This window comes from Suillus clintonianus (genome assembly GCF_016758775.1).
Source record: "Suillus clintonianus strain FC179 chromosome Unknown DEU56scaffold_69, whole genome shotgun sequence".
In the NCBI taxonomy this organism is placed as follows: domain Eukaryota; kingdom Fungi; phylum Basidiomycota; class Agaricomycetes; order Boletales; family Suillaceae; genus Suillus; species Suillus clintonianus.
This window is the reverse complement of record NW_024539293.1, coordinates 140,020-162,117: the sequence shown is the minus strand read 5'-3', so window position 1 is coordinate 162,117 and position 22,098 is coordinate 140,020. Positions and strand designations below refer to the sequence as shown.

The 22,098-nt window shown below is 48.5% G+C and overlaps 9 protein-coding genes across 9 annotated transcripts; 5 read left to right on the top strand and 4 right to left on the bottom strand.

Moving 5' to 3' along the window:
- Nucleotides 1-196: 196 nt before the first annotated feature.
- DEU56DRAFT_510943 (uncharacterized protein) lies at nt 197-1,726 on the bottom strand. The gene is made up of 6 exons (XM_041346578.1): nt 1,431-1,726; nt 1,341-1,370; nt 1,269-1,285; nt 645-1,202; nt 394-590; nt 197-337 (listed from the first exon to the last, which is right to left on the bottom strand). The coding sequence occupies exons 1-5, from the start codon at nt 1,632-1,634 to the stop codon at nt 404-406; spliced, it is 996 nt and encodes a 331-aa protein (XP_041205560.1). The 5' UTR covers nt 1,635-1,726; the 3' UTR covers nt 197-337; nt 394-403.
- Nucleotides 1,727-2,033: 307 nt separating this feature from the next.
- Nucleotides 2,034-3,632, top strand: DEU56DRAFT_758469 (uncharacterized protein; the record flags this gene model as incomplete). The annotated part of the gene is made up of 2 exons (XM_041350234.1): nt 2,034-2,045; nt 2,112-3,632. The coding sequence occupies 2 exons, from the start codon at nt 2,034-2,036 to the stop codon at nt 3,630-3,632; spliced, it is 1,533 nt and encodes a 510-aa protein (XP_041205559.1).
- A 246-nt stretch (nt 3,633-3,878) lies between these two features.
- DEU56DRAFT_819480 (SAM-dependent RNA methyltransferase) lies at nt 3,879-5,298 on the bottom strand. The gene is made up of 10 exons (XM_041354021.1): nt 5,275-5,298; nt 5,188-5,215; nt 5,071-5,135; nt 4,760-5,014; nt 4,689-4,698; nt 4,509-4,637; nt 4,435-4,460; nt 4,326-4,377; nt 4,129-4,248; nt 3,879-4,042 (listed from the first exon to the last, which is right to left on the bottom strand). Exons 2-9 carry the CDS (start codon nt 5,207-5,209, stop codon nt 4,160-4,162), a joined length of 648 nt encoding a protein of 215 aa, XP_041205558.1. The 5' UTR covers nt 5,210-5,215; nt 5,275-5,298; the 3' UTR covers nt 3,879-4,042; nt 4,129-4,159.
- A 295-nt stretch (nt 5,299-5,593) lies between these two features.
- DEU56DRAFT_973761 (FAD/NAD(P)-binding domain-containing protein) lies at nt 5,594-7,575 on the top strand (the record flags this gene model as incomplete). Its single annotated transcript, XM_041359525.1, has 8 exons — nt 5,594-5,808; nt 5,863-5,998; nt 6,048-6,123; nt 6,177-6,245; nt 6,302-6,693; nt 6,755-7,045; nt 7,095-7,235; nt 7,291-7,575. Exons 1-8 carry the CDS (start codon nt 5,774-5,776, stop codon nt 7,573-7,575), a joined length of 1,425 nt encoding a protein of 474 aa, XP_041205557.1. The 5' UTR covers nt 5,594-5,773.
- A 200-nt stretch (nt 7,576-7,775) lies between these two features.
- Nucleotides 7,776-9,599, bottom strand: DEU56DRAFT_758466 (serine palmitoyltransferase; the record flags this gene model as incomplete). Its single annotated transcript, XM_041350233.1, has 6 exons — nt 7,776-8,249; nt 8,300-8,395; nt 8,449-8,556; nt 8,615-8,961; nt 9,018-9,291; nt 9,345-9,599. The coding sequence occupies 6 exons, from the start codon at nt 9,597-9,599 to the stop codon at nt 7,776-7,778; spliced, it is 1,554 nt and encodes a 517-aa protein (XP_041205556.1).
- A 1,571-nt stretch (nt 9,600-11,170) lies between these two features.
- Nucleotides 11,171-11,713, top strand: DEU56DRAFT_915535 (uncharacterized protein; the record flags this gene model as incomplete). Its single annotated transcript, XM_041357752.1, has 3 exons — nt 11,171-11,230; nt 11,281-11,427; nt 11,498-11,713. The coding sequence occupies 3 exons, from the start codon at nt 11,171-11,173 to the stop codon at nt 11,711-11,713; spliced, it is 423 nt and encodes a 140-aa protein (XP_041205555.1).
- A 1,704-nt stretch (nt 11,714-13,417) lies between these two features.
- Nucleotides 13,418-14,571, top strand: DEU56DRAFT_872704 (isoprenoid synthase domain-containing protein; the record flags this gene model as incomplete). Its single annotated transcript, XM_041355802.1, is given in 4 exon segments — nt 13,418-13,836; nt 13,896-14,184; nt 14,238-14,292; nt 14,312-14,571. The coding sequence occupies 4 exon segments, from the start codon at nt 13,418-13,420 to the stop codon at nt 14,569-14,571; spliced, it is 1,023 nt and encodes a 340-aa protein (XP_041205554.1).
- Nucleotides 14,572-17,021: 2,450 nt separating this feature from the next.
- DEU56DRAFT_697980 (uncharacterized protein) lies at nt 17,022-17,429 on the bottom strand (the record flags this gene model as incomplete). The annotated part of the gene is made up of 2 exons (XM_041347266.1): nt 17,022-17,273; nt 17,322-17,429. Coding segments are annotated over 2 exons (360 nt in total), but the record flags the coding sequence as incomplete, so codon positions are not given.
- A 1,393-nt stretch (nt 17,430-18,822) lies between these two features.
- On the top strand, nt 18,823-19,230 carry DEU56DRAFT_698294 (uncharacterized protein; the record flags this gene model as incomplete). The annotated part of the gene is made up of 2 exons (XM_041347275.1): nt 18,823-18,930; nt 18,979-19,230. Coding segments are annotated over 2 exons (360 nt in total), but the record flags the coding sequence as incomplete, so codon positions are not given.
- Nucleotides 19,231-22,098: the final 2,868 nt, after the last annotated feature.

Here is a 22,098-nt window from a genome sequence, read left to right as displayed (position 1 = left end):
GACCTTTTATGTTGTCCTGCCGGTTAGTCGCGATGACTTCAGCTTTGCTACACAAGATTTTCCGGCGATTATATTGTCAATAAGCGGGCGTTCGAAGGGATGATTCGACGAGAACGCGTATCCGAGGACCGAGACCAATTGAGAATGTGCTGGTAACCGCAGTTCATACGATTCTACATAAGACTTCGACTCCATCGAGAGCGCAAGCATCTTCAAAACGTCAAATTTTCAGCAGATACAATTTAAGAATCAAAGCACCATCGATGGGACGAAGCACAGTACACAAGGGGGTCATGGGGAGAGGAGAGAAGGCTACTCGTGCCAGAATTTTCCTTCCCTGTTTTTGATGCGAAATTCAGAAATAGTGAGAAGTCTGGTAAAATGCTCGCTCACATTTAACTACTTAGTGTGTCAATTGCACGATATTGGCATAGAGGTGTTCTCTTTGCATCTTTTCCTTAACAATACGCGCCAGATATGTGTCCTCGTTGCGACCTGCAGCGCGGATAACTTCCTTGTCTTGATCTGTCATCTCAGTGCGTAAATGCAACTGATTCTCCCTATCCGCCCGAATATGCATGTTGATGGTCCTATGCAAGGTAAACGTAAGCTGGGACATTGCTGAAATCCAGAAAAGAACCTACTCCAGACACGTCAAAGTACTCATGGGTTTCTTGATTTGAGCACCCGTGACAGCAGAGGTACCTAAGAAGGGTTCGCGCTTCTTTGCCATGTCAAGAACAATAGACGGGAAGTGCAGCTCGGCGGTTGCTGCATTCCCAGAGCTCTCTGTGCAACTAACATCAACGAAATCTACGAGTCCAACAGGATCATTGGCGAAACCATCTGCGTCATGTGTTGCTCGAGCCTCGCGCCATTTCTTTAGCCGCTCCGAATCCCGACTAAGTTCCCACGGCGTAATAGCATTGATCTGCACCATCCCTTGAAGCTTCTCCCCAACAGTACTGTTGTTGAGATACAATCCAATGAAGTGAAGGATATCACTCGGCTCAATGGCCATATCAACACGTACCCCGAACGGCACGTCGAATCCGATCCGGGGATTGTCATTCAGGCCACAGGCGATGATAACACCAACTTTGAGGAGCCCCAGAAGCACCGGATTCAAAATGAACATTCGTACGAGTTTGATTGCTCCCGAGGAGCGTGGAACTTCGTGGCATCTCGGTTTGTGGGTGGGCCTATCATGGCATGAGTCAATTCAAGGCTGGAGTAAGATCAGTGTCAATCGTAGGCAGCATTCTCACCAATGTTTCCTTTGGCACTACACACGAAATCAGCACTTCAGACATCGGCGTTGTTCCAGTTGCAAATCCTACCTCTTTTGAGCAATACCAGACACTCTTACACTAAAAGTGATTTGCGACACTGAGGAACCCTGCAACATTATTTGGAGATTTGACCGTCACCTTTGCACATTTCAAAGGTTTCTCCAACGTCACTTGACACTCGGGCTGCGTACATCGTACGCGAAATTTCTTCTGGCTTGCTTTGAGGAATTCACTGGAAACTCCTGTATCACGGATCTCGTTGGCCCTCTCCGGGTGAATCACATGACAGACATTGATGGCAGCCCTTGGAGTTGCAGAGGAGTTGTTCGTGTCAGTGCTCATGTTTTCGCAAGGGCGGTAGGAGATGAGCTTGGTGGCGAGTTGAGCGCTAGCAGCGGACGTTGCAATGGAGACGATCCGAAGAAGGGCATGATCACGAGTGTACTTCAAGAAGTTGGCAACTTGGCATACTATTTTGGATGTATACAGCTGGAGATATGTTCCGGGGAGTGAGGCCTGGGAGGTATTCAATGATAAAGACCCAGCCTAACACGTTGCCATCCGACTGAGAAACCTCTGGAGCGACTGACGAGCGAATGTTGGATTTGTGAAACAACCAAGGTTTTCAGAAAAGGCTGCTGCTGCCCGCGGCAGTGCTAGCAACTCCCAAATATTTAAAGCCACCGAAATCATCGACAAACATACAACTACACAGGCTGATCAGGGCTGCGATTGCTTGCCATGACCAGCCCGGTGAGTTTGTAGTTAACCTCGCCCTGTCGCCTGTGGAAGTTGAATGTTAACCTCTATGTTTGACAGGTGCTCCTTGATCCATCGAATGCAAGCGATGAAGGTTCGAGTTGTCCTGACGAGTCCCTGTTCGCCCTTTACTACTCCACACAAGCCTCTCGCGCGGCCGCCACACGAAATTTCATAGGCGCTCTACCCATCGAGCTCTTGTTGGCAATATTTACGCATCTTTACCAGTCGTCTCGTCGTCTCACTCAAACTGGTGAGAAGTGGGGATTGGACGATCCTCTATCATCGCTGTTCCCCTACGCCCCGGCCGCAGTATGTTCGGTGTGGTGTTCGGTGTTGTCGCGTGTTCCAGAGTTCTGGACTCGTGTGGTCATTAGAGTCGACTCTCAATACACACGAAGTCGAGATGTTCGACGTTATTTCGAGTGGTCAAGGGATCTTCATCTGGATGTCATCATCACCAGACATCGCGATGAATTCGAAGGAGATGACAAGCAGGAGAGGTCAAAGGTCCGCAATGCAACCCGCGAGCTCGTCAGGCATATTGCGCGATGTAGAAGCATCCGCTTCAACGTGATGTACAGCTCGTCATTACCGTCCTTACTCCACGACTTTCATCAGAAAGACGCTCCCCACCTGCACACTTTGAAGCTCAACTGCAAAGTGGACGATGGTGGATCCCCGCCTCAGAAACTTGTGCATTGGAGATTTGATGCACCTGGTCTTCGCAACCTTTATCTAGACGCCCGCAATTTCTTCGATGTCTGTGTAGACCGTAACAACTGGCTCAGGCGCCTACACGGCCTAAGCTCGCTTTCAGTTTCCCGCTATCGCCACCTTTCAAACAAAGGCATAGATCTGTACAAGCTGTTGAGGGCAGTTGAGGAATCCCCTGGCATCGCTTACTTGGAGCTCAAGGACCTGCACTTCTCTCGAGTGCGTCCTTGGACTACAGTGAATGATATTAGTATAGAACTAATATCCATGAACCTGGAAGACCTAGCAGGCGAGGTGCTCTCGGAAATCATCGGTTATGTCGACAGCGCCTCAGATGCAACTCGCATTACTCGTTGCCCTATCACTACTTGCCATCACTCCCTAATCTCTGGTGGCGTCGCATTTCATGATCTCTCGGCTGACCAGGATTTGATGGTTCCTCTTGCACATTGGCGCGGACGCACACTCTCGCTTGTTAATTCTGCATGCTTCCATGATAATTTCCTACGAGACATGTTGGATGGAGGACCGCATGACCAATCCTTCGCATGCAAGGGGGTGAAAGAATTGTACCTTATCAACTGCACGAATTTTTCTCCAAGGTTGCTCAAGACTATGGTTTCAACGCGGAGGAAGATAGCACGCAGATCCCTTTTCTGGAGACACGATCACAACACCCTTGACTGGACATTTCCAACCGTGGCGCCCATTACATTGATATCAGTCGAGGGTGGACCGGCGTTATCCAAGGATGACAGGAAGTGGTTTGAAAGGAATCTTGGGTCATTTCACTGGGATGAGCAAGTTTCGTTCGAGGACCCTGACGATAGTGACCCTGATGACGGACGACAGATGATAGTTTGAATGACCATGCTGAATCAATTCTTCAAAAGTATACAGTGCTTGAGTATATAGATAGGGTCACGTATCAATGTAAGCTTCTTTTCTTTGATAAATCCGCTGAAGGTGATGGAGAGTACGGAGTACTGGGTAGGTCATCGAGATTAATGCTTGTGATGTGTCTCCTAGAGGGACACAGTTACAAGCAAAATGTGTCGTCGTCCCTCCTGACCTCCACCGCCGTGACTTGCTTATCGACTAGCTGCATACTGTCGGTTACTTTTTATATTCCCCTCGTAGCAACAGCTCAAGTCAGAATGATGCTTTATAAGCTGTCTTCGCCTGCTATTTTCCTCACAAAAATATACTTCGCTAGTTTGGCAATTTTGTGTCAAAAAATACATATTCAAATGATTTCACTTCCAAAGTATTACCTGAAATTTTCCGATTAGCCGTAGTAAAAGACGAGATGACGCTATATGAGGACGTAAAACTGTTAAGGGGGGATGTGAGGACTAACATGTATAACGGCAATTGATATGTGAGTCGTTTTAGAAGTCGAAACTTTTGTCAAGATCTTCGTGCAGAAGTTCCCGCATTCCGGGGGGTAAAATGGGTTCTTTGCCGTTGACAATATACCCTGTGGCAATTCGACGACCGCCGCGGGTGAATTATACAGTTAGTTTTAACGTAATGTAATTTGGCGGTTTCACTGACGAAAAGGCATTTCAACGCTTTCTTTAGCATTGAATACGATAGTTGGGAAGTCCTAAAACAAGGATAGGCTATGAATCTTCGTTATACTCATGAATGTCGTGGGACGCACCACGTATGGTATCGCATTCAGTTGCACTATAAACGAATTGAAACGGTTTCATTGTGAAAAAGTGCAAGAATCACCTTTGTCATCGACAACCCTCTTCGTTACTCCGAGGGCAGTATCTGTTGTCATCTGCATTTGACCGAGGTGACGTGAAGGGAAACCAAGTTGGCGGAGCTCAGATGTTCGATCACGAGGCGGATCATCACCTGGCGTGCAATCAGGATAATCTGATGAGTAAGGAGCCTCGATGTGCTCACCTAGTATACCCTTGCGCCCAGAAATAAAGCTTATCAGTGGAGCCCGAGGTTTCGGCGAATACAAATCTCACCCCAAACAAGAAATGATCGAAAATCTTGCCATCTTCTGGAGCGAGTACTGTTTGAGCTTTCGGGTCAAGGAGACATACCCTTGTAATCGGAATATTTTTTTGCGCCAGTAGCTCCATTACTGACTGAGTATGGACTTTGTACGACGCAGCGGGTTGGTTGGTGGAGGCCAGCCGGGCATCGAGTGATGAACTAGAGTTATGCGATAGATGCGTAAACTCAACTCGGCCATTAATACCAGCCAACATCATCATATGCTAAAACAAATGTTCAGTTCTTGAGCGAATTACGCTGAGGAGTTGTAACTACGTGCCGCATATTCCAGCTCAACCCAGGGTGGGAGGGATTTTGGGGTAGACTCATCCTCCTCCATGTGTTCTGCGTAAATACATGAAGCTTCACCAGGGTTGCAAGGGTCCTTGTGACCCACCGATAACGTATGTGAATGTCATGATTAACTGTGCGATCCTGTCAGTTGGAACGTGCTGCAGCGATGGTGTGAATCGATTGTAATCACCTGGAATGTGGTTTGCTGTGACAAGCTTGAAACACTGAATTTGGCGTCATCGATTTCTAATATTGTATTTCCAAATCAGGACACGTTTATGATCTTCGGTTCATGCATTGAGGTCGCTTCTTTTCCGTGTGCCTCGCACTGCTCCTTGTTAACCTGCTCAAAGTGTAGGCTAGTGTAGGTACCGTAACTCAGACGCCCATTTTCCAACAAGACTATTCGTTGCAGGGTCATCGCTTTCAGGACAATTTGGTAACCTTGTATTACCCGCAATGTTCATGCACGATTCCAACGGCATAAGTAAAGCTTCACACTGGCCGTGACTGATGACACGATTCAATCGGACATATTCATTAAGTCCAATCTTCCTTTCCCTGATATGATGTGCGCGTTTTTCGTGTTACAATGCGACTAGAAAGGTATGTCTCGACGTCACTCGAATTCTCACCCAACAGGATATAATAAACCATTGGCACCTTGGGGCTAATCGTCTCCAGATACAATGTCTACCACACCTAAATTCAGGATCGCTATCTGGTGAGGTGTCTTCAACTTGTGGTCATAGTCTTGCTCATTAAAATTCTGTCCTAGTGGAGGAGGGGTCGGCGGTTTAACATTAGCCGTGGCTTTGTCCCGATACCCAGATATCGTCGTCGACGTGTACGAAGCCGCTCAGAGCTTCTATGAAGTTGGTGCTGGTTTCGGTATCTGGCCCAGGGCATTCAAGGTACGTCCCTCGGAAAATAAAATAATGCTAGCGTCAAGCAATCGTCTAGGTCTTGCGAAATTTTGGACCTGACTTCGAGCGGCAACTGCTTCAGCGCTGCGGTTCAGAATATACCGAAAAATATGGTCAGTGACAATTGTATACGACAGATGTTCAAATTCACTGAGAGAAATTTTAGTCCCAGCTATTAAGTTCCGTAAAAGTGATCAACCCGTCGGCATTGACCTGTTTTACCTGATGACGAAAGGTCAACCTTCCTCTACATTCAAATACATCTTACCCTAACCACGGTCGGTAGAACAGGCAATCAATTGCGTATTCATCGAGCTGACTTCCATGGCATACTTCTCTCACATCTCCCACCGTCATGCACAACGCACAACGCCAAGCGACTAAAATCATACACTCAGCCCTTCAATGGTCGTTCAAGAAATTCACCAATCACATTAACATTCGGGGATGGATCGACTGCGACATGCGATGTTTTGATTGGTGCTGACGGGATCAGATCCGCAGTCAGGTCCTGCATGATGCGCGAATTGGCCGAGGGCATGCATCCCAATGAAAAGCAGTCTGTGCTCTCTTGCATTAACCCAGTCTGGAGTGGCGCCACTGCATACCGAACCCTAATTTCTGCGGAGAAGCTACGCACACGTTGTCCTAACCACAGTGTCTTTCGGGGAGGGATTACCCAAGTGAGCCTTATTCCAGTTACACGAGACACCACTAATGACTTGGCGGTGCCTTCATTTACAGTATATGGGAAAAGATGCTGTGAGACTCTCTTTAAATCATGATATACATTGTGCCGAGGCTGATGCATTGCAGTTCTTCCTTGTATACACAATTTCTCGTGGCAAATACATCAATTTTGCAGGTTTCACGCTTCAACCCGATCTTGTTGACACGGCGTATGAAGCTGATGCAAGAATTCCTCGTCGGTCCTTCCAAGGGAAGGCTAATCATGAGTGGGTCGGGGAACTCACGGCTGAACAGTTTGTCGAGCCTTTCAAAGACTTTGAAGAGGACGCGAAGGTCCTTCTCGAGGTCCGTCATTCGAATCCAAGTCACTGGTCCTCACTGACAATCTCCGCAGTGCGTAGACAGAGGCACGCTTTGGGCCGTGCACACCGTGAAAACATTACCATCCACCAACTTCGGGCGAGTCGCGCTCTTGGGAGACGCTGCCCATGGAATGCTACCGTTCCAAGGAGCTGGCGCTGGCCTGAGTATCGAGGTCAGTTATGCACATCTGAGCTCCCCTTTCACACCGTGCTCATTTGATTTGATAGGATGCTTACCTCCTCGCGACTGTTCTTGGACACAAATCCACGACCTTGGCCATGGTTCCCAGGGCCCTCGCCATATACGATAAGCTGAGACGGCCATTCTCATCGGACGTGGCTATGCGCTCAAGGCTTTGTGGTCAACTATACACGTTTCAAAAGGCCGTCCCTTTGCACGAGTTCGGCAATACGATCACCAAGAATAGTGAGTGGGCATGGCTAACGGAACTAGACGATGCTTTGGAGGAAGCTATCAAGCTTGTGGAGGACAGCTCAATCAACATCCGCTGATAACGAAACTATTCATATCCACATTATTCATATCATGATTCTCAAGTTGTACCGGTGTAATTCTATATAAGTAGCGGTGTCGAATAATAATACGCCTCTGGCAGTGGATATAGTACGGATCGACACCAGAGCCTGAAATAACAGAAGAAAAATCCATAGATTGGCATACATCCAAGGAGGACCGTCGACCCAAACTGACCCTATCTCCTCTTGCTCAAAACGCGAGTGACACTCGCTTTGACGACGCCCGCTGCCTTCTCCACCTCTTTCCTCGTCAGTGCCGCACTGGCAGCAATACGTATAGTGGGCCTGGACTCGACCATCTCTTGTCCATGTAAGTGCTTCGCCCGCGTTAGTAGCACGCCGTTTGCAATCGTATCATCGACAATGTCCTGCAGAATGCGCTCTTCAGCCTCGTAATCATAGGCGGGCTGGGTGACAGAGAGCGATTGTTGTTGGGTTCGCAAGCAGAAATGGATGATAGGACTGGCACGATGACCGAGTAGCGTAATGCCTTCGGTTTTCTCCAACACAGCGCGGATGGCACGGATGTTATCTTGCAGGTTAAGAAGTACCGAAGGATTGTTCCTGAGGAAAGTAATTGCTTCCGACCCAGAGGTTGCCAGGAGAGCAGGCATAGAAGCCGAGAACACAAAGGAGGTGCCGTTAATACGCTGTTCGATGCATAAGTATAGGGTCATCAATGCGAGCTATTTGTACTCACTTGGTGATCCACTACGATAGCAGAACCAGCGCAGAAGCCCCCTGCAGAACAAAGACCGTTAGCAACCGAGCCTACGAGCATGTCAATCTGCGACGCCTGAGAATGATCATGTGAGCTATATCCCCGCTGGAAGGAGCAGCCCAACCTACCGGAACGTTGTACAGTTCTGTCAGACCACGACCGGTCCGGCCCATGGTTCCGAAGGAGATGCTTTCATCTAAGATGAGGCGATACTTGTACTTGAGCTTGAGCTCGACCTGCGAACCAAGATTGGGTGAGCGTGACACTCGATTGATTTGAATGCAAGCCACCAACCAGTTTAGGAAGATCCACCATTTCGCCGTCGCGCTCAAAGATGCCTTCAGTGATGATGAATCTACGCGTGAGAGGACCTTTGCGTTTCTTCCTCTCCTTCTCTACGCTGATGAGTGTATCCTCGAGACTCTTGAGGTCATTATGGTCGAACCAGCGAACAGTTGAACGGGATATTGAAATGCCCTTTTGGATTGCAAAGTTGACGGAACGGTCGGCGACGATGATGTCCCCACGCTTGCAAAAGGCAGGAATAACAGACGAAATAGTTGAAAAGCCTTGAGAGTAGAGGATAGAAGCCTCCGTACCGAGGAACTCGGCGATATCACGTTCAAGGTCGAGATGGACATCTGATACATATTGCTCGTCAGTCTCCCACGGCACGTCGTTTACCAGCCGCATTCACCAATGGTTCCATAGAATCCAGGGGGTCCACAGCTTCCAAGGCCGTATTTCTGGAGCGTTTCCAGAGCACGATCCTTAATCTTCTCGTTGCCTGCTAGTCCAGCAAAGTTGAAGCTGGCGAGGTTGGTAACGATTTTTCCAGTTGCGAGGAGCTTTGGTTTGGGGCCATTAGGGCCAGCAATGATAGGCACTGAGTTGAGATCTCTCTGTTCCCATTCGCTAAGAGGTTGTACAAGAGGTTCGGGCACCCATTCATCCACTAATTCGTCTATTTCCTAGAAGGATGTCAGTTAGGGACGAAGAACGTGATTTAATAAAGCCCGACAACCTTTTCAGAAAACTTTATGAAATGTTTGCCTGACCTATCAGCGCGCGTCCTGGACTGTAGTAAGGTCCTTATGGCGAAGATGACAAGAATAAGCTCGAGAATTGTTCGTCCAGGATCATTCTGGTGAGAAGACTTGACATATCGTGCAACGACTGCTGAGCCTGGAATTCTATAAAAGCCAGATTCTAATGTGGACAAGGAGAACGTCAGGAATGAAAGCAGAGGCTCAAGTGCTACGGAGGTCGAGCTATCCATCGTGGAGAAAGCTTGGGACGTTGGCAACGCAAGTTGCTGGGACGTTTCACCACAAAATGTTGAAGGACTTATATAAGCACGGAACATTATCCCCAGACTTTCGGTAAGCGCAAGGTTCCAGCCAATCAACTTCCGTTTCAATAATAGTCAACGTTTCAACCACATCATTTGCCAGCGAGTCGCCAGCGTGGTAAGCTTAAGTGTACCCAGGAGCTTGGGGCCTCTACAGTAAGCACCCCGCCCGTCCTTGCACTGAGAGTTAATCGGGGACGCGGAACAATTTGATTTTCAATCGATTCAAAACATCAGATTGCATATAAAAGTTTCGGTCAAGTCTGTCTGAAGATAACCCCTTTTACCTTTACCGACATGGACAAAGAAGACAAGGGGGTCATAAAATAAAATGAGCAACTTTCGAGTCGCCCGATCTAACATCCATCTTGGAGCAGCCCGGAACCACCACCAGGTCCAGTGATTCCAATAAGATGCCATCTTGCACCTTCTTTGACGCCAGGTCAGCTATTCAGGAGCATACTGGAGCGTTTAGCCATAGTATGCACGATCGTAGGGGTAGTCATCGCAAGTTCGTACCTGGCGCGCAGCAAGCATTCGACAACGTCATTGAAGTTCCGTCCGTAAGTGCAAATATGTTGCGAGTCACGGATCTGACCCACAGAATTACAGCGATTAGAGCATATTTGCAGCGCCCAAAATCAATTTACTGTGATAGGGCTCGTGATGACGTGGCCTTTTCTTACCAGGGTTAAATGTGAGGCACGTTTGTGGATACTAGTGATTTCAGACGTCTGTGGGTGCGCAAATTTTCATGCCAGCGATATCTTAGATCTAGAGGGGATGAAGGAGATGAAGGTCGGGCATTAATGCGAAATTTCGTGGAGACGTCATAGAGGTTGAACAATGAGTATTTCAAAGAGTATGAACTAGTGAAAAAGAAATGAATTGTTATGCATCGCAGAAGTCGATCGGATGCAAACCGCCCTACATATCAGTACGTTGGCCTCGTTCAAAAACAACCTCTGAGGATGTACTCGAAGATGAGAACAAAGGGTACCAAGGGGTCTAAATTGAGGGGCATTTTGGGATTATGTTTAGCAAGGAAGGAAAGCGCAGTAGAATGAAGAACTTGAAATGAAGACATACGCACGAAATAATTTCATACTGGATGGCATCATAAAAAAAGAGATCACCCCGGGCCCCGGCCTAGGGTTTCATCCAATCCACATTTGAAACGTGCGGGGACCGCCAGGAAGCCAGGGGACACCAGATCCCTGCTGTTCATCGCCCAAGTCTGGCAACGTGTGTGGCTGTTCTGCACGGTGAAGAGCTGCAATTTATTTTGAGCACGATGTTCACAGATAAATCAGATTTAACCTACCACGAGAGCAGGCGTCGGGACCTCCGTTAAACGTTCAGGAAACACTTGTGTTTTCAGACTCCGCTACTGCTTTGGAGGACTACAACGACCTCCAGGCTATTCTAGCATTGCGCTAGCTAAGCACTACTAGTAGCACGGTAAATTGCAATTGCCATTGTGAACCCTAGCGAGCTACATGCACAAATGTCTTGACCTCTCTAGACTGCCCAAAGCTCCAGGTCTTCGTTCAATTAAAGTGCGTCCTCTGTCTTTCACGTTACATTATCTCATTTAGTTTCCTTACAGCGTCGCAACGTCACACCCGGCTCCCTGGTACGGCGCCGTACAACCCTGCGCGCACCGCCGACTCAACGCACGCAGCCACCCGGTGGAAACCCCACGCATTTCCGCATTTCTCCTGCCCCGCATTCGTGCTACGTGCTGTACCCAAGGGTGCGCTTCTGCTCCCAGATTCAGAGAGGCGCGCGTCTCTCAAGTGGAGCGCTCTGACATGGTGCCGCAGGGGAACCGGAAGGACGGTCCCAAGAGATTAGATATGAGCATATTCTTCATGATTGCGAAAAAGAAGACGAATAAACGGGCGGTGGTGCGCAACAGGATTGCGATGCGCATTAGGTCTGCGTTTGAGCTCATTGTTACTCGGGGTGCTGATTCTGAGCCGAAAGACAATGTCGAAGATCACACTATCCATCCCACCTTGCTTCCCAGAGTATTTTGACGGACCTTCGCGGTCGTGTGTTCTATGAAGAAAACATTTGCTTGTCTGCCCTGCAAGCCACAGTATTATTTCGAACATCGCCTGCATCGACATCAGAAACAACTTGCGTCTTAGCGCCTGACTGGATGGCTTCTGTGAGTTTAGCGGGAAGTGGGGGTGTTGTCCGTTTTAAGCGCAATGACCTGTATCGATGGCTGATTGTACCATATCATACAGACACATTTGGACGATCTTTGGCAGGTTGTTGTCATCTGAATATCATCCACGTCACCGATGGGTGCGGAGAATCAGAGTTTTAGGTGGGTCCAAATGCTGTGCGGTTTGAACGGTCCGTATTGCCTGACCATGATCAGTGAGAACAACAAGAATTGTGCCAGGTATGGCAAACGTGACGAGGGGAAGCAGGTCGTTACTATCATTTCCCGATGCGTGCATTTTTTCAGTTTGCAAACCATGGGCCAGTATCACTACTATGGAAAAGCAACGTGACCCTGAGGAAATGTAAATCGCAAACCGTGGGTTAATGTTGAATGCACTACGGCAGCCGGCCAACCTGGATGCGTTCCTTTTGTCTAACCCAGGTCCCATATTGACTGTTTGATATCTTAACAGACTGTCTTCTTTTGCCTTTGTAGAGGAGGTTATGAAGAAACTCATCCGCATCAATGATACCCACTGATGGCATTTTCTTGGTCAATATCCTGAAAGGTGAGATGATTTCTGCAGAGCCAAGATAATTCTCCAGATATAATGCAGTTCCGTGGTTGAACACAACATTAACGTAGGTTCAACGGTTCCAACGTTATTTTTAGGCTCGTGACCAGCCTGGCTTACCAAATTGCCAATACCACAAATATTCGGCAACAAGTCGGACCACAAAGTCTCAACTTCCGACGGTCAGTTCCTTGCCGCCGCGAGCCCCATACTTCGTATCTGGGTTGAAATAGAAATTGATACACCGCTGTGTAAGTAGTATTTTTTCATTATGGCCTAGTGTTCTGCAAATGACTGTAGATGTAAACTTTCAAATCTCTTGCAAAATCTGCTAACGTTTTTCTGCGAAGCTTCTACAGTGAAGCCTCACAAGAAGTTCCCGCTATCCTCGAAGGTTCGTTCACACTGACAGCGGTCTTTCACTAAATTCCGGTCGAATACACGAGTATCCTATTAATGTCGGTTAATCTACCCTACTAGTGCCGGTTCCCGAAAGCAGAATCAAACATCGCGACATTGAATTTATTGGTATTCGCGAAACATCAACCTCTTTGTGAGACGATAAGTATTTCACGAGTCCCAAACCCCGCTCTCATTCATTTTCTTATAGGTGTTGCAGACGGATTAAGATCAACCTCGCGGTGACAAATTAGTTGCCCAGTTTCTTTGGTACGTCATGAATGTGATTATGACTACCACATACGATGAAACACTAACCATAATGCAGTGTCCTAGTACATGCCCCATTTGACGTGTTTGAAGTCCTCGGATTAAATCTAAACGTTCGCTCACGGTGCTTCGTTATTACTGTCGTCATACGAGGTTGCACCACAATTTCGTTTCTTGCATTCAGACCTGCAGTCCCCACTTGCGAAATACACGATCATCCGAGCGAAAATGACACATTTACTATAAATACAGCCATGGTTCCAGAGAAACTTATCTCCCAACTTGAGCCTCCCAATCATCTTGACGTTCTCGATGAATCAGATGTCCCCCGTGGCTCCTCCTGCAACCCACACGACCACTCGCTCCGAGCCCTCAGAGTTCATTGTACTACCTGACCTCCTCGACGATTGCCACTATCCCCTGCGAGTAAATTCTCACTATGATATGGTCTCTCGCGTTTCTGAACAATGGCTATTTGACGAAGGGCGTCTTGTAGAGCCCGAAATCACCAAATTCGTGGGTCTGCGTGCAGGTTACCTCACTGCAGCTTGCTACCCTGATGCGGATCCTTTCCGTCTCCGAGTCTGTTCAGACTTCATGAACTGGTCGTGGAAAATAGATGACCGGCTCGATGAGTTTGATGTTGACAGCGCCTTGGGTATGCGTGAATGCTGTATTTCTGCATTCCGAGACCCCATCAACTTTCATACGAACAAAACTGCTGGAAAGATGTGCAAATCGTACGTCGTATGTTTTTTTTATCACACACTCCTTCTCATTGTCTTCGTGCGGCTTTTAGATTCTTCAGTCGCTTGAGGGAGACGGGCGGCCCCGGCTGTATCGAGCGATTGATCCACGCAATGGACTTGTACTTCATTGCTGGGGCGAAGGAGGTGGACAACCGTGCAAAGGGACACATCCATGATCTTGAATCTTATGTCACCTTCAGGAGAGACGCGAGCGGCTGCAAATTTTGCTTCGTCCTCATCGAATACGCAGCTCAGATTTATCTCCCAGATGAAGTAGTGTCGCGTCCAGTCATGATGGCGACGGAGGATGCAGCCAATGATCATGTCTCTTGGGTCAACGTAACGCTCTATCATTGTCGAACGCCGAGCTCCTGCTGATATACTATTGACAGGATATATTTTCTTATAACGTGGAGCAATCTCGCCATGAGACACAATCTGATTGCCGTGCTCATGTGCGAACAAGGCCTGGACTTGCAAGACGCTGTCGACTACTCTGGCAAGATGTGCAAGAGTGCTATGCAGCGTTTTGAAGACAACTGTGCTATCCTCCCGTCGTGGGGGGAAGAGGTTGACAGACAAGTAGACATCTATGTTCAAGGGCTCCAGGACTGGATTATCGCTAATTACCACTGGTCCTTCGAATCCACCCGCTATTTTGGCAAGGATGGGGAGGCTGTTAAGCGGGACCGAATCATCAAGCTACTTCCCAAGAGGCCCTTGTAGAATCTATGTGATACACATGTTGCACCAATTTCTCTAGGTGAGATGATTTTCACTCTTTCCTGCGATACACAATTCTGACTGCGACGACTCGCGTCATAGAAAGCTAAAGTTTTTACTCCAGAATATACATAAAATCCTACCTTACCATGTTTTTGGCCAGCCTTCGCGGTCGTGCGCACTGTGTATCATATTGTATGATGTACCTGATTAAATCGTAGCAGCCATGAGACAAGCTTGTATCCCACAGAATGGATCCTGTGTCCTCCACACAAAATTGTTGCGGACATGTATTACGAATCGTATAATTTCTTACGCGACAACGGCCCCATCGAAAACTGAGCCACTGGCTCGAATAACATAGCAATTAGGTAAATTCATTGGCGTGAATATGATAGTCTTCGTTCATACAGCAGGCAGGTCGAAGAATATCGTTCGTATCCATGAAACTGTAGAACAAATTAAGTTGTATAGGTGAGGAAGAGGTTTACGGATCCCAACGTAAAATTACAACTCATCAGGAGATGATATGGCAAAGTTGCTGCTAAGAAGGGTAAAAATACAAGGTACTAACAAGCTCCTACAATGAATTTCCTTCAAGACGCCACCCCGTTGTCCTTTTGCGAAGACTTTGCATTCTCGATCATGCGACGCAGATCGTCGTCCAAGCCCTGCATGGAGGATAGTGCAGCATCAACGTCAGCCCGAGCGTTTGGATAGTCAGTCACAAGGAATTCTTGATCGCTCTGCAATAATTCCAAAGCCTCATGCACATCTCGAGCGAGATCGGTCAGCCCATCGTTCGGAACATTGTTATCCCAGCTTCGCAGATACTGTCTAGTCACTGTCACGACGTCTGGTGCTGCCATGACAGTGTTGCCAGAGTACATGCGTTTCATTTCCCAGCCCCATGTTGTCCTGACGAATGTCCACAACCTCTCCTGGGCAGGGCTGAGAGGAAGAACCTTGTCTAACGGATCGATACACCCGAAGATCCCAGCAAAGTAGCATCCGAGAACCTGAGGCTTGAATCTTAGAGCCTTCTCCACTAGAGAAGTGCACCGCTCGAGATGACCATCACGGGCGAGACGTTCATGCCACTGATTATTCGTTGCCAGGGCAAAGATGAGGCGGGCGTAGCAATATTCTCGATCGTAGTGGAAAGAGGCGTAGGGATGACTATTGTCGTGAACTATCTGGTCATCATTGGGATGTACGGCAGTTAAAATAGCGCAAGAAAGCTCGTCCAGGAGTGTTGCGTCCACACCTGGTGGCATCGACTCATGTGTGATGGAAGCTAGTTCTTCTCGAGCATCAGAAACAGCTCTCAGCGCAGCATGCCGGACTCGCGGAGGTCTGGTGGAACCCATACAGCGGATAAGCGCCGTGATGTAGGGGCGTCGTTTCGTAGAGCTTCCTAGTCCACGCATGGCACTCAGCGCGAGCAGAGCATCACCTTCTGTCTCATCATCTCCCCAACAGAACGCTAGGTAGTCGATAAGCCAGTCAAAGTCTTCACAGTTGGGCACTAGCCCGTTACTGTGACACCACCGCAGATCACCATGCCAAATCAAGCGTTCATCGTTCGGAAGTGAAAAATGATCGGAAATCCCATGGACGACCATTGTTCTCAGAGCGGTGCGTGCGTCAGCCCTATGCTTTCGTTCATCGACCTCCCTCTGTGTGTTCATCAGCTGTTTGCAGGCATTACGGCTGTCCATGAACGCATCGCGAATGAAACGGCTCTTGCCTCCCCAACGATCCCGGGTATAAATGTGTCTCCAACGAAGGTCTAGACGGAGTTCCAGTGACTGGCTGCAAAGATGGGCCATGGCCTTGCCACACTTCACAAACACCTCCTCCCTGTCACTACACGCCACGAAGTTATCACGTAAGCGTGCATAGATTGCGGCAGCATCAAATTTCCGCGGCCATTGCACGAGAGGTACCATCGCAGCTGCAGCTTCGACGACTTCTGGGTGCGTGGACGTCTCTAGTATCCAGCGGATGGCGGACAATTTAATGGATGTGCCATCAGGAGTCAAAATCGATCTGCGCAACCTGCGCAACCTGCTCAACCTGTACGGGGGGAAATGATCGCAGATTGCTAAGAAATTTTTGTGGAATTTTTTGTAGATAGCCACCACTAGCTCTGCTCCTGGTGTCTGGAAAGGACTGTCCGGACGCAATATTGACACGAAGATAGTGCCTGCATAAATGAGGGTGCCAAGTGCTGTGGTGGAGATGATGACGCTGGATATCGTCGCTTGCTGCATCCACATGTTGGCACTGAGTGACAAACCGAAGAGGAGCAGGGAGATCTGGAGGAGGACAAGGAACACCTGCAAGACCGTCTGGAGGTGAAAATATTCCAGCCCATCCAGTTTCCTCTGTCTCTGCATGCAGCGTGCCTCTAGAGACCCTCTTCCGCGAGCTGCCTTGTACGAATTGAGCCATTGCTTTCCCATCACAGCCCCGAACGCGGCCAAGACGCTAAACGCGAGGCTAGCATAGGCGAGTGTTTGCATCCAGACAGTCGAAGAAGGATACCCCGTGGACGGGGAAAGATTGCCGATATCATTTACAGCGCTTGTGCCGTTAGCTGTCATTTGGATCAGGTGGAACAACAGGATATTGGTGGTCTCTCCCGGGTTAGGCTGCATTCCGATTATGAAAGTGGAGTTGACGGCTGAGAATAAACCAGCCTAATTCGTCTGTTAGATTTGTATTGGCAGGTGTATAAATGAACGCACAAAAGTCAAGATGATGCCCATATCGCCATTCGCCCGCTCAAGGAAGTCATCGTCGTACTCCGTCGAAAATTTGTCGTATGTCGTCCAAAACTTTGTATCGACGTCTTTGTCGCGTTCTTGAGCTATAGGAAGCGCTTGGCGGTCGTTGATGATTTGGTCGTCGGCTTTTGACCTTTAACACCCAACATAGTCAGACCTTGGGTGTCCCGTAGTGAGTGGTTGATACTTACAGATTCTTAGCAGGGCCTCCCTCGACGGCTGCGGCGGGTTCCCCGCTTGCTGTATGCGGTTTGTCTTCATCACTGGAAATCTATAGGTGTTACGCTCTGCCAGTCTAGCATGGCACTCACTTGCTTGTTGGGAGGCCAGTGTCGACAGGTGCGGGACACGGTCGGGATGACGCGCTTTGCATGTTGTGGGTTGTGGTGGACATATGCATGAGATAGAAGGGCGAAATGATGGAACTTGAAGTATATATGTAAATTGTTGTGTCGGCGTCAATTCTTCTTACAATGACCACACCATATACAGTACAAGAACTTGAAGCAGTTCTTCGAAAGTATTGTTCAAAGTATTAATCTTTGAAGCCATGATCAAGCTGCAGCCCTGACTCCGTGGGCCTGTCGGAGGGATCAATTCGCCGTGACTATTTGAGAGAGAACTGATGTTTGCAAAATGGTTGTGCGTTTGGAGCAAGCTGAGCCATCATGGAAGCAAGCCGACGATGTTGACAACGTTGAAGAAGGAACAACCAGTTTTTTTTCCTGTTCATGTCGGTCACTCTGATGAGCAACAGGTGATTAAGTTAGTAGCACACTCACAATTCTCCAAGCAACCTCCATGATGGGTGCGTGACTTTATTTAAAGTTGGTCGTGGTATTACTATTAGCCTCATGTTAGAAAATTTCGGGATTGCAAGTTACATGGGGGCAGTAAGCATAGTAACAATCGATCCCGTCCGATCGACTCCAGCACTAAACGCGAATTGGACAACGATCACGTTCTCGCCAAAGCGAGGCTTCGAATTCGGCGTGCAGACTCCTCCTACTCTAGCCTGACACAGCCTATGCTCTGGCATTGATGGCAACAGATAAGGTTCTATGATGAACGTTGACGGCAGCTCAGTGAGTATATGTCTCGGTCGTTCTTCACCAGAGTTAATATTACCCAATTCTTCCCCCTCTATGTCCACCACACCCCGAAACACACAAAGCGCGTCATACCGACCCTGTTCCACACCTGTCGATACCGACCTCCCCGCCAGCGAGTAAGTGGCAAGCTAGACTGAGTCAAGTGCACCACCTATGGGCTTACAGGGATGGGACCAAGTTGCATAAAAAGATCGAGGAACCTGCCGTATCCATCGAAGGAGGGCTTGCTAATATGTGAGTAGAACCTATCAGCACGGTGGTATCGATTCCTGACTATATTGTATCGAAGGTCCAATACCCTGGAGCAAATCCTTGATGTCCTTCGAGGGTCTACTATTGCGGAACGTAGCAAAGACGTCGATTCAAACTTCTGGGAAACGTATAAGAAAGTTTCTACTGAGTACGATGACGACTTCCTCGCGCGTGCGAATGACGATATGGGCATTATCTTGACTTTTGTGCGTTCCTGTCTAAACCTGCCAATACAAATCTGACAAGCGAACCAGGCTGGTTTATTCTCAGCTGTCAACTCTGCTTTCATCGTCGGAATGCAGCCTAACCCAGGAGACACTACCAATGACCTCCTACTCCGCCTAATCCAAATCACAGTTAACGGCCCAAACGCTGTAAATGATATTGGCAATATTTCCTCGTCTACGAACTTTTCTTCTTCGACCGTCTGGATGCAAGCGCTTGGCTATGCTAGCCTCGCATCTAGTGTCTTGGCGGCCTTTGGGGCTGTGCTGGGAAAGCAATGGCTTAACTTGTACAAGGCAACTCGTGCACGAGGATCTCTGGAGGAACGCTGCATAGAGAGGCAGATGAAACTAGATGGGCTAGAGCATTTTCACCTCCGGACCATCTTGCAGGCGTTTCTTATTCTCCTCCAGATTTCGCTGCTTCTGTTCGGGTTGTCGCTCAGCGCTAACATATGGACAGAGCAAACGACTATATCCAGTGTCATCATCTGCTTCACAACTGTCGGCATCCTCCTCTATGGACTCACAATCTCCGTGTCAGTGTGGCGTCCGGACAGTCCTTTCCAGACACCAGGATCAGAGCTGACCAGAGCTATCTGCAAAGTATTCCTTTCAGTGAGATCAGCTTTGAATCCTCACGTATTCAGCAAATCTTCCGCTGTGTGCTGGGTACTCGAGACATCAACGAACCCGGAAGTTGTTGAGGCTGCGGCTGCGATGGTACCTCTCGTACAATGGTCGCCAGAGCTTGACGCTTCAGCAGCATACGCACGCTTACGCGATAACTTCTGGGCATGTCGTGATAGGGAAGAGCTATTTGTCAAGTGCGGCAAGGCCATGGCTCATCTCTGCACCCTGTTGGTGAAAATCAATCCATCCCTGCTTCAGAAACCATGGGCTACTTTGCATTGTTGGGGAGGCAAGAGTCGTTTCATTCGCGATGCGTTCATGGATGGCCGTCTCGCCTTTGCTCAGCTTCAGAATACACACCATAACTACGCTCGACGGAAGCATAAGGCTGACACACGCACCGCTCTGAGAATGTTGGTCGTTCACGGTCTGCGCTACCGTCTTTCACTTCCGAACGATGAAGAGCTGATTTGGGATGGTGATCTGCGCTGGCGTCACAGTGACGGACTGATACCCAGCTGTGAAGAGTATGACTGGCTCGTGGACTACCTGGTGGATGAAGCAGGAAAAAAAGCAGATGATGAAACCGAAGTTGATGCTCTGCTCACGCTGAGTGCCATGCGTGGGCTAGGAAGCTCTACCAAGCGCCGTTCCTACATTGGGGCGCTTATCCGTTCGATGCACCCCACGAGACCTCGCCGCGTCCGGCATGCTGCCCTGAGAGCTATTTCTGACGCTCGAGGAGACCTGGCTTGCATCACAAATATTGACTCCATGACACCGGATGTCGACAAAAAAATCCTGGATGAGCTGTCTCGCGCTCTTTTCACCGCCGTTTGTCCAAATTTTGGCCATACAATCCAACCCATACCCGACACCCCTTTCCACGAGCATCGAGATGATTGCTACTTCCGCCTCATCTTTGCCCTATCAAAGAATGATGAGTGGCGTCAACGTCTGACCCTCGACGGCCATTTTGAGCGGTGCATTTCCCTAGTCGATGAAGCTCTTGAATGCGAGTCTTGGACTCTCGGATGCTACCTTGTCGGGATCTTCGCGTGTATCGATCCGTCAGACAAGGTTCTATATTTAAGCTATGTCCAGGAGAAGTGGCGGACGCTCATCAGGAAATCGTGGAGACGTGCACGCCATTTCATGTGGCAGCACGGCGACTACGTCGAGGCACTACCAGCCCTCGTTATAGCGACGAGGCAGAATTTTCTGGATTCAGATGATGGTATTCCGACCGAGGAGTTAAAAGAGGTCGCTAGAAACGTGGATCGGTGTTTGGCTCAACTGCAGGAGAGACGAGCAACCCTTGTGAATGGTCAGGCAGACAGTCGTTTTGACGCTGCAATGTCATCTCTGCAGAGTCTGCATGATGATGTGGATCATATGATCGAGCACCCGCGCACTTCGTGAAGGGACGACGAGTCCTTGTAGTAATCTGTTGTATTAAGTTGTACCCACTTTTCCATCCACAACATCATGATATAATCTTATGATGACCTTGGAGCGTCGTCCACCCGCGTGCGCTTACCTAACCAACTTCCAAACACGCCTTCCAATTCAGAACTTTAATTCTTCTCCTAGGACTAGCACTACCGCTCGGCGCTCATTCACTCCATAACTTACGACTTTGCCAAGTCCCCGCCCACACCAATAAACAAAACTCCACATTCTGTTTTTTGTCGCAAGCATATCGTTAATTTCGTGGCGACTGCGTCATGTCGCCGTTCCAACGCTCAAGCTCCAAATAATGTCGACGTCATTTTGACACACCGCAAAAATATAAATCAGCCCTTCATCGGTTTCCCCTCGTGCCCTTTGTGATTTCTGCGAACTTCAAACTTTTCCACTAACCTCTGTCATGCCTGGTTCATCCGTAACACATCCATTCTAACAGGAATTCATCCCTTGACCAACTCACGCCATATCTTCGCTCAGAAGCCTAAAACTGTCACATATGATGGAGAGCTCTATCTTGGCCTTTCCGAACATGGTTCACCTTGCTCAGCTCAAGCTGTCGTGCATCACTTCGTAGCTCAAGCGAATATCGACCCGCTTGACAACAGGTTGTATTTTGTTGTAGGCAAAGTTGCCTCCGTGCGCGAAAACTATCCAACGAGCCGCGCAGCCGCGGCAAGCACTTGTAGTTAGTAATCATAACTTGACCCATGCCATCCCTGCGCAATGCGCATCGCACAACCCTCAATGAAAAAAAGAACGCACTAGAACGTACCACACTAGATCCATCATGTGGCAGTTTATGCCAATATCCGGGACTACACCAGAAGAATACGACCAACGATGAAGATCCGAGAGCGCAGAGGCTAGCTGAGCCTGAGGAAAGGCTTTGGATCAGTGAGACTCAAGAAAAACTGTCATATCCTTACTGACTCTTCGAGTGTCGAGTGGTATAATGACGTGAGTCTCAATCAACAGCATATAGTAACAGTGAGACCGAGGATCTGCATCCAGCGCCGAATGACTGAACACGTTGCGATGAATCAAATG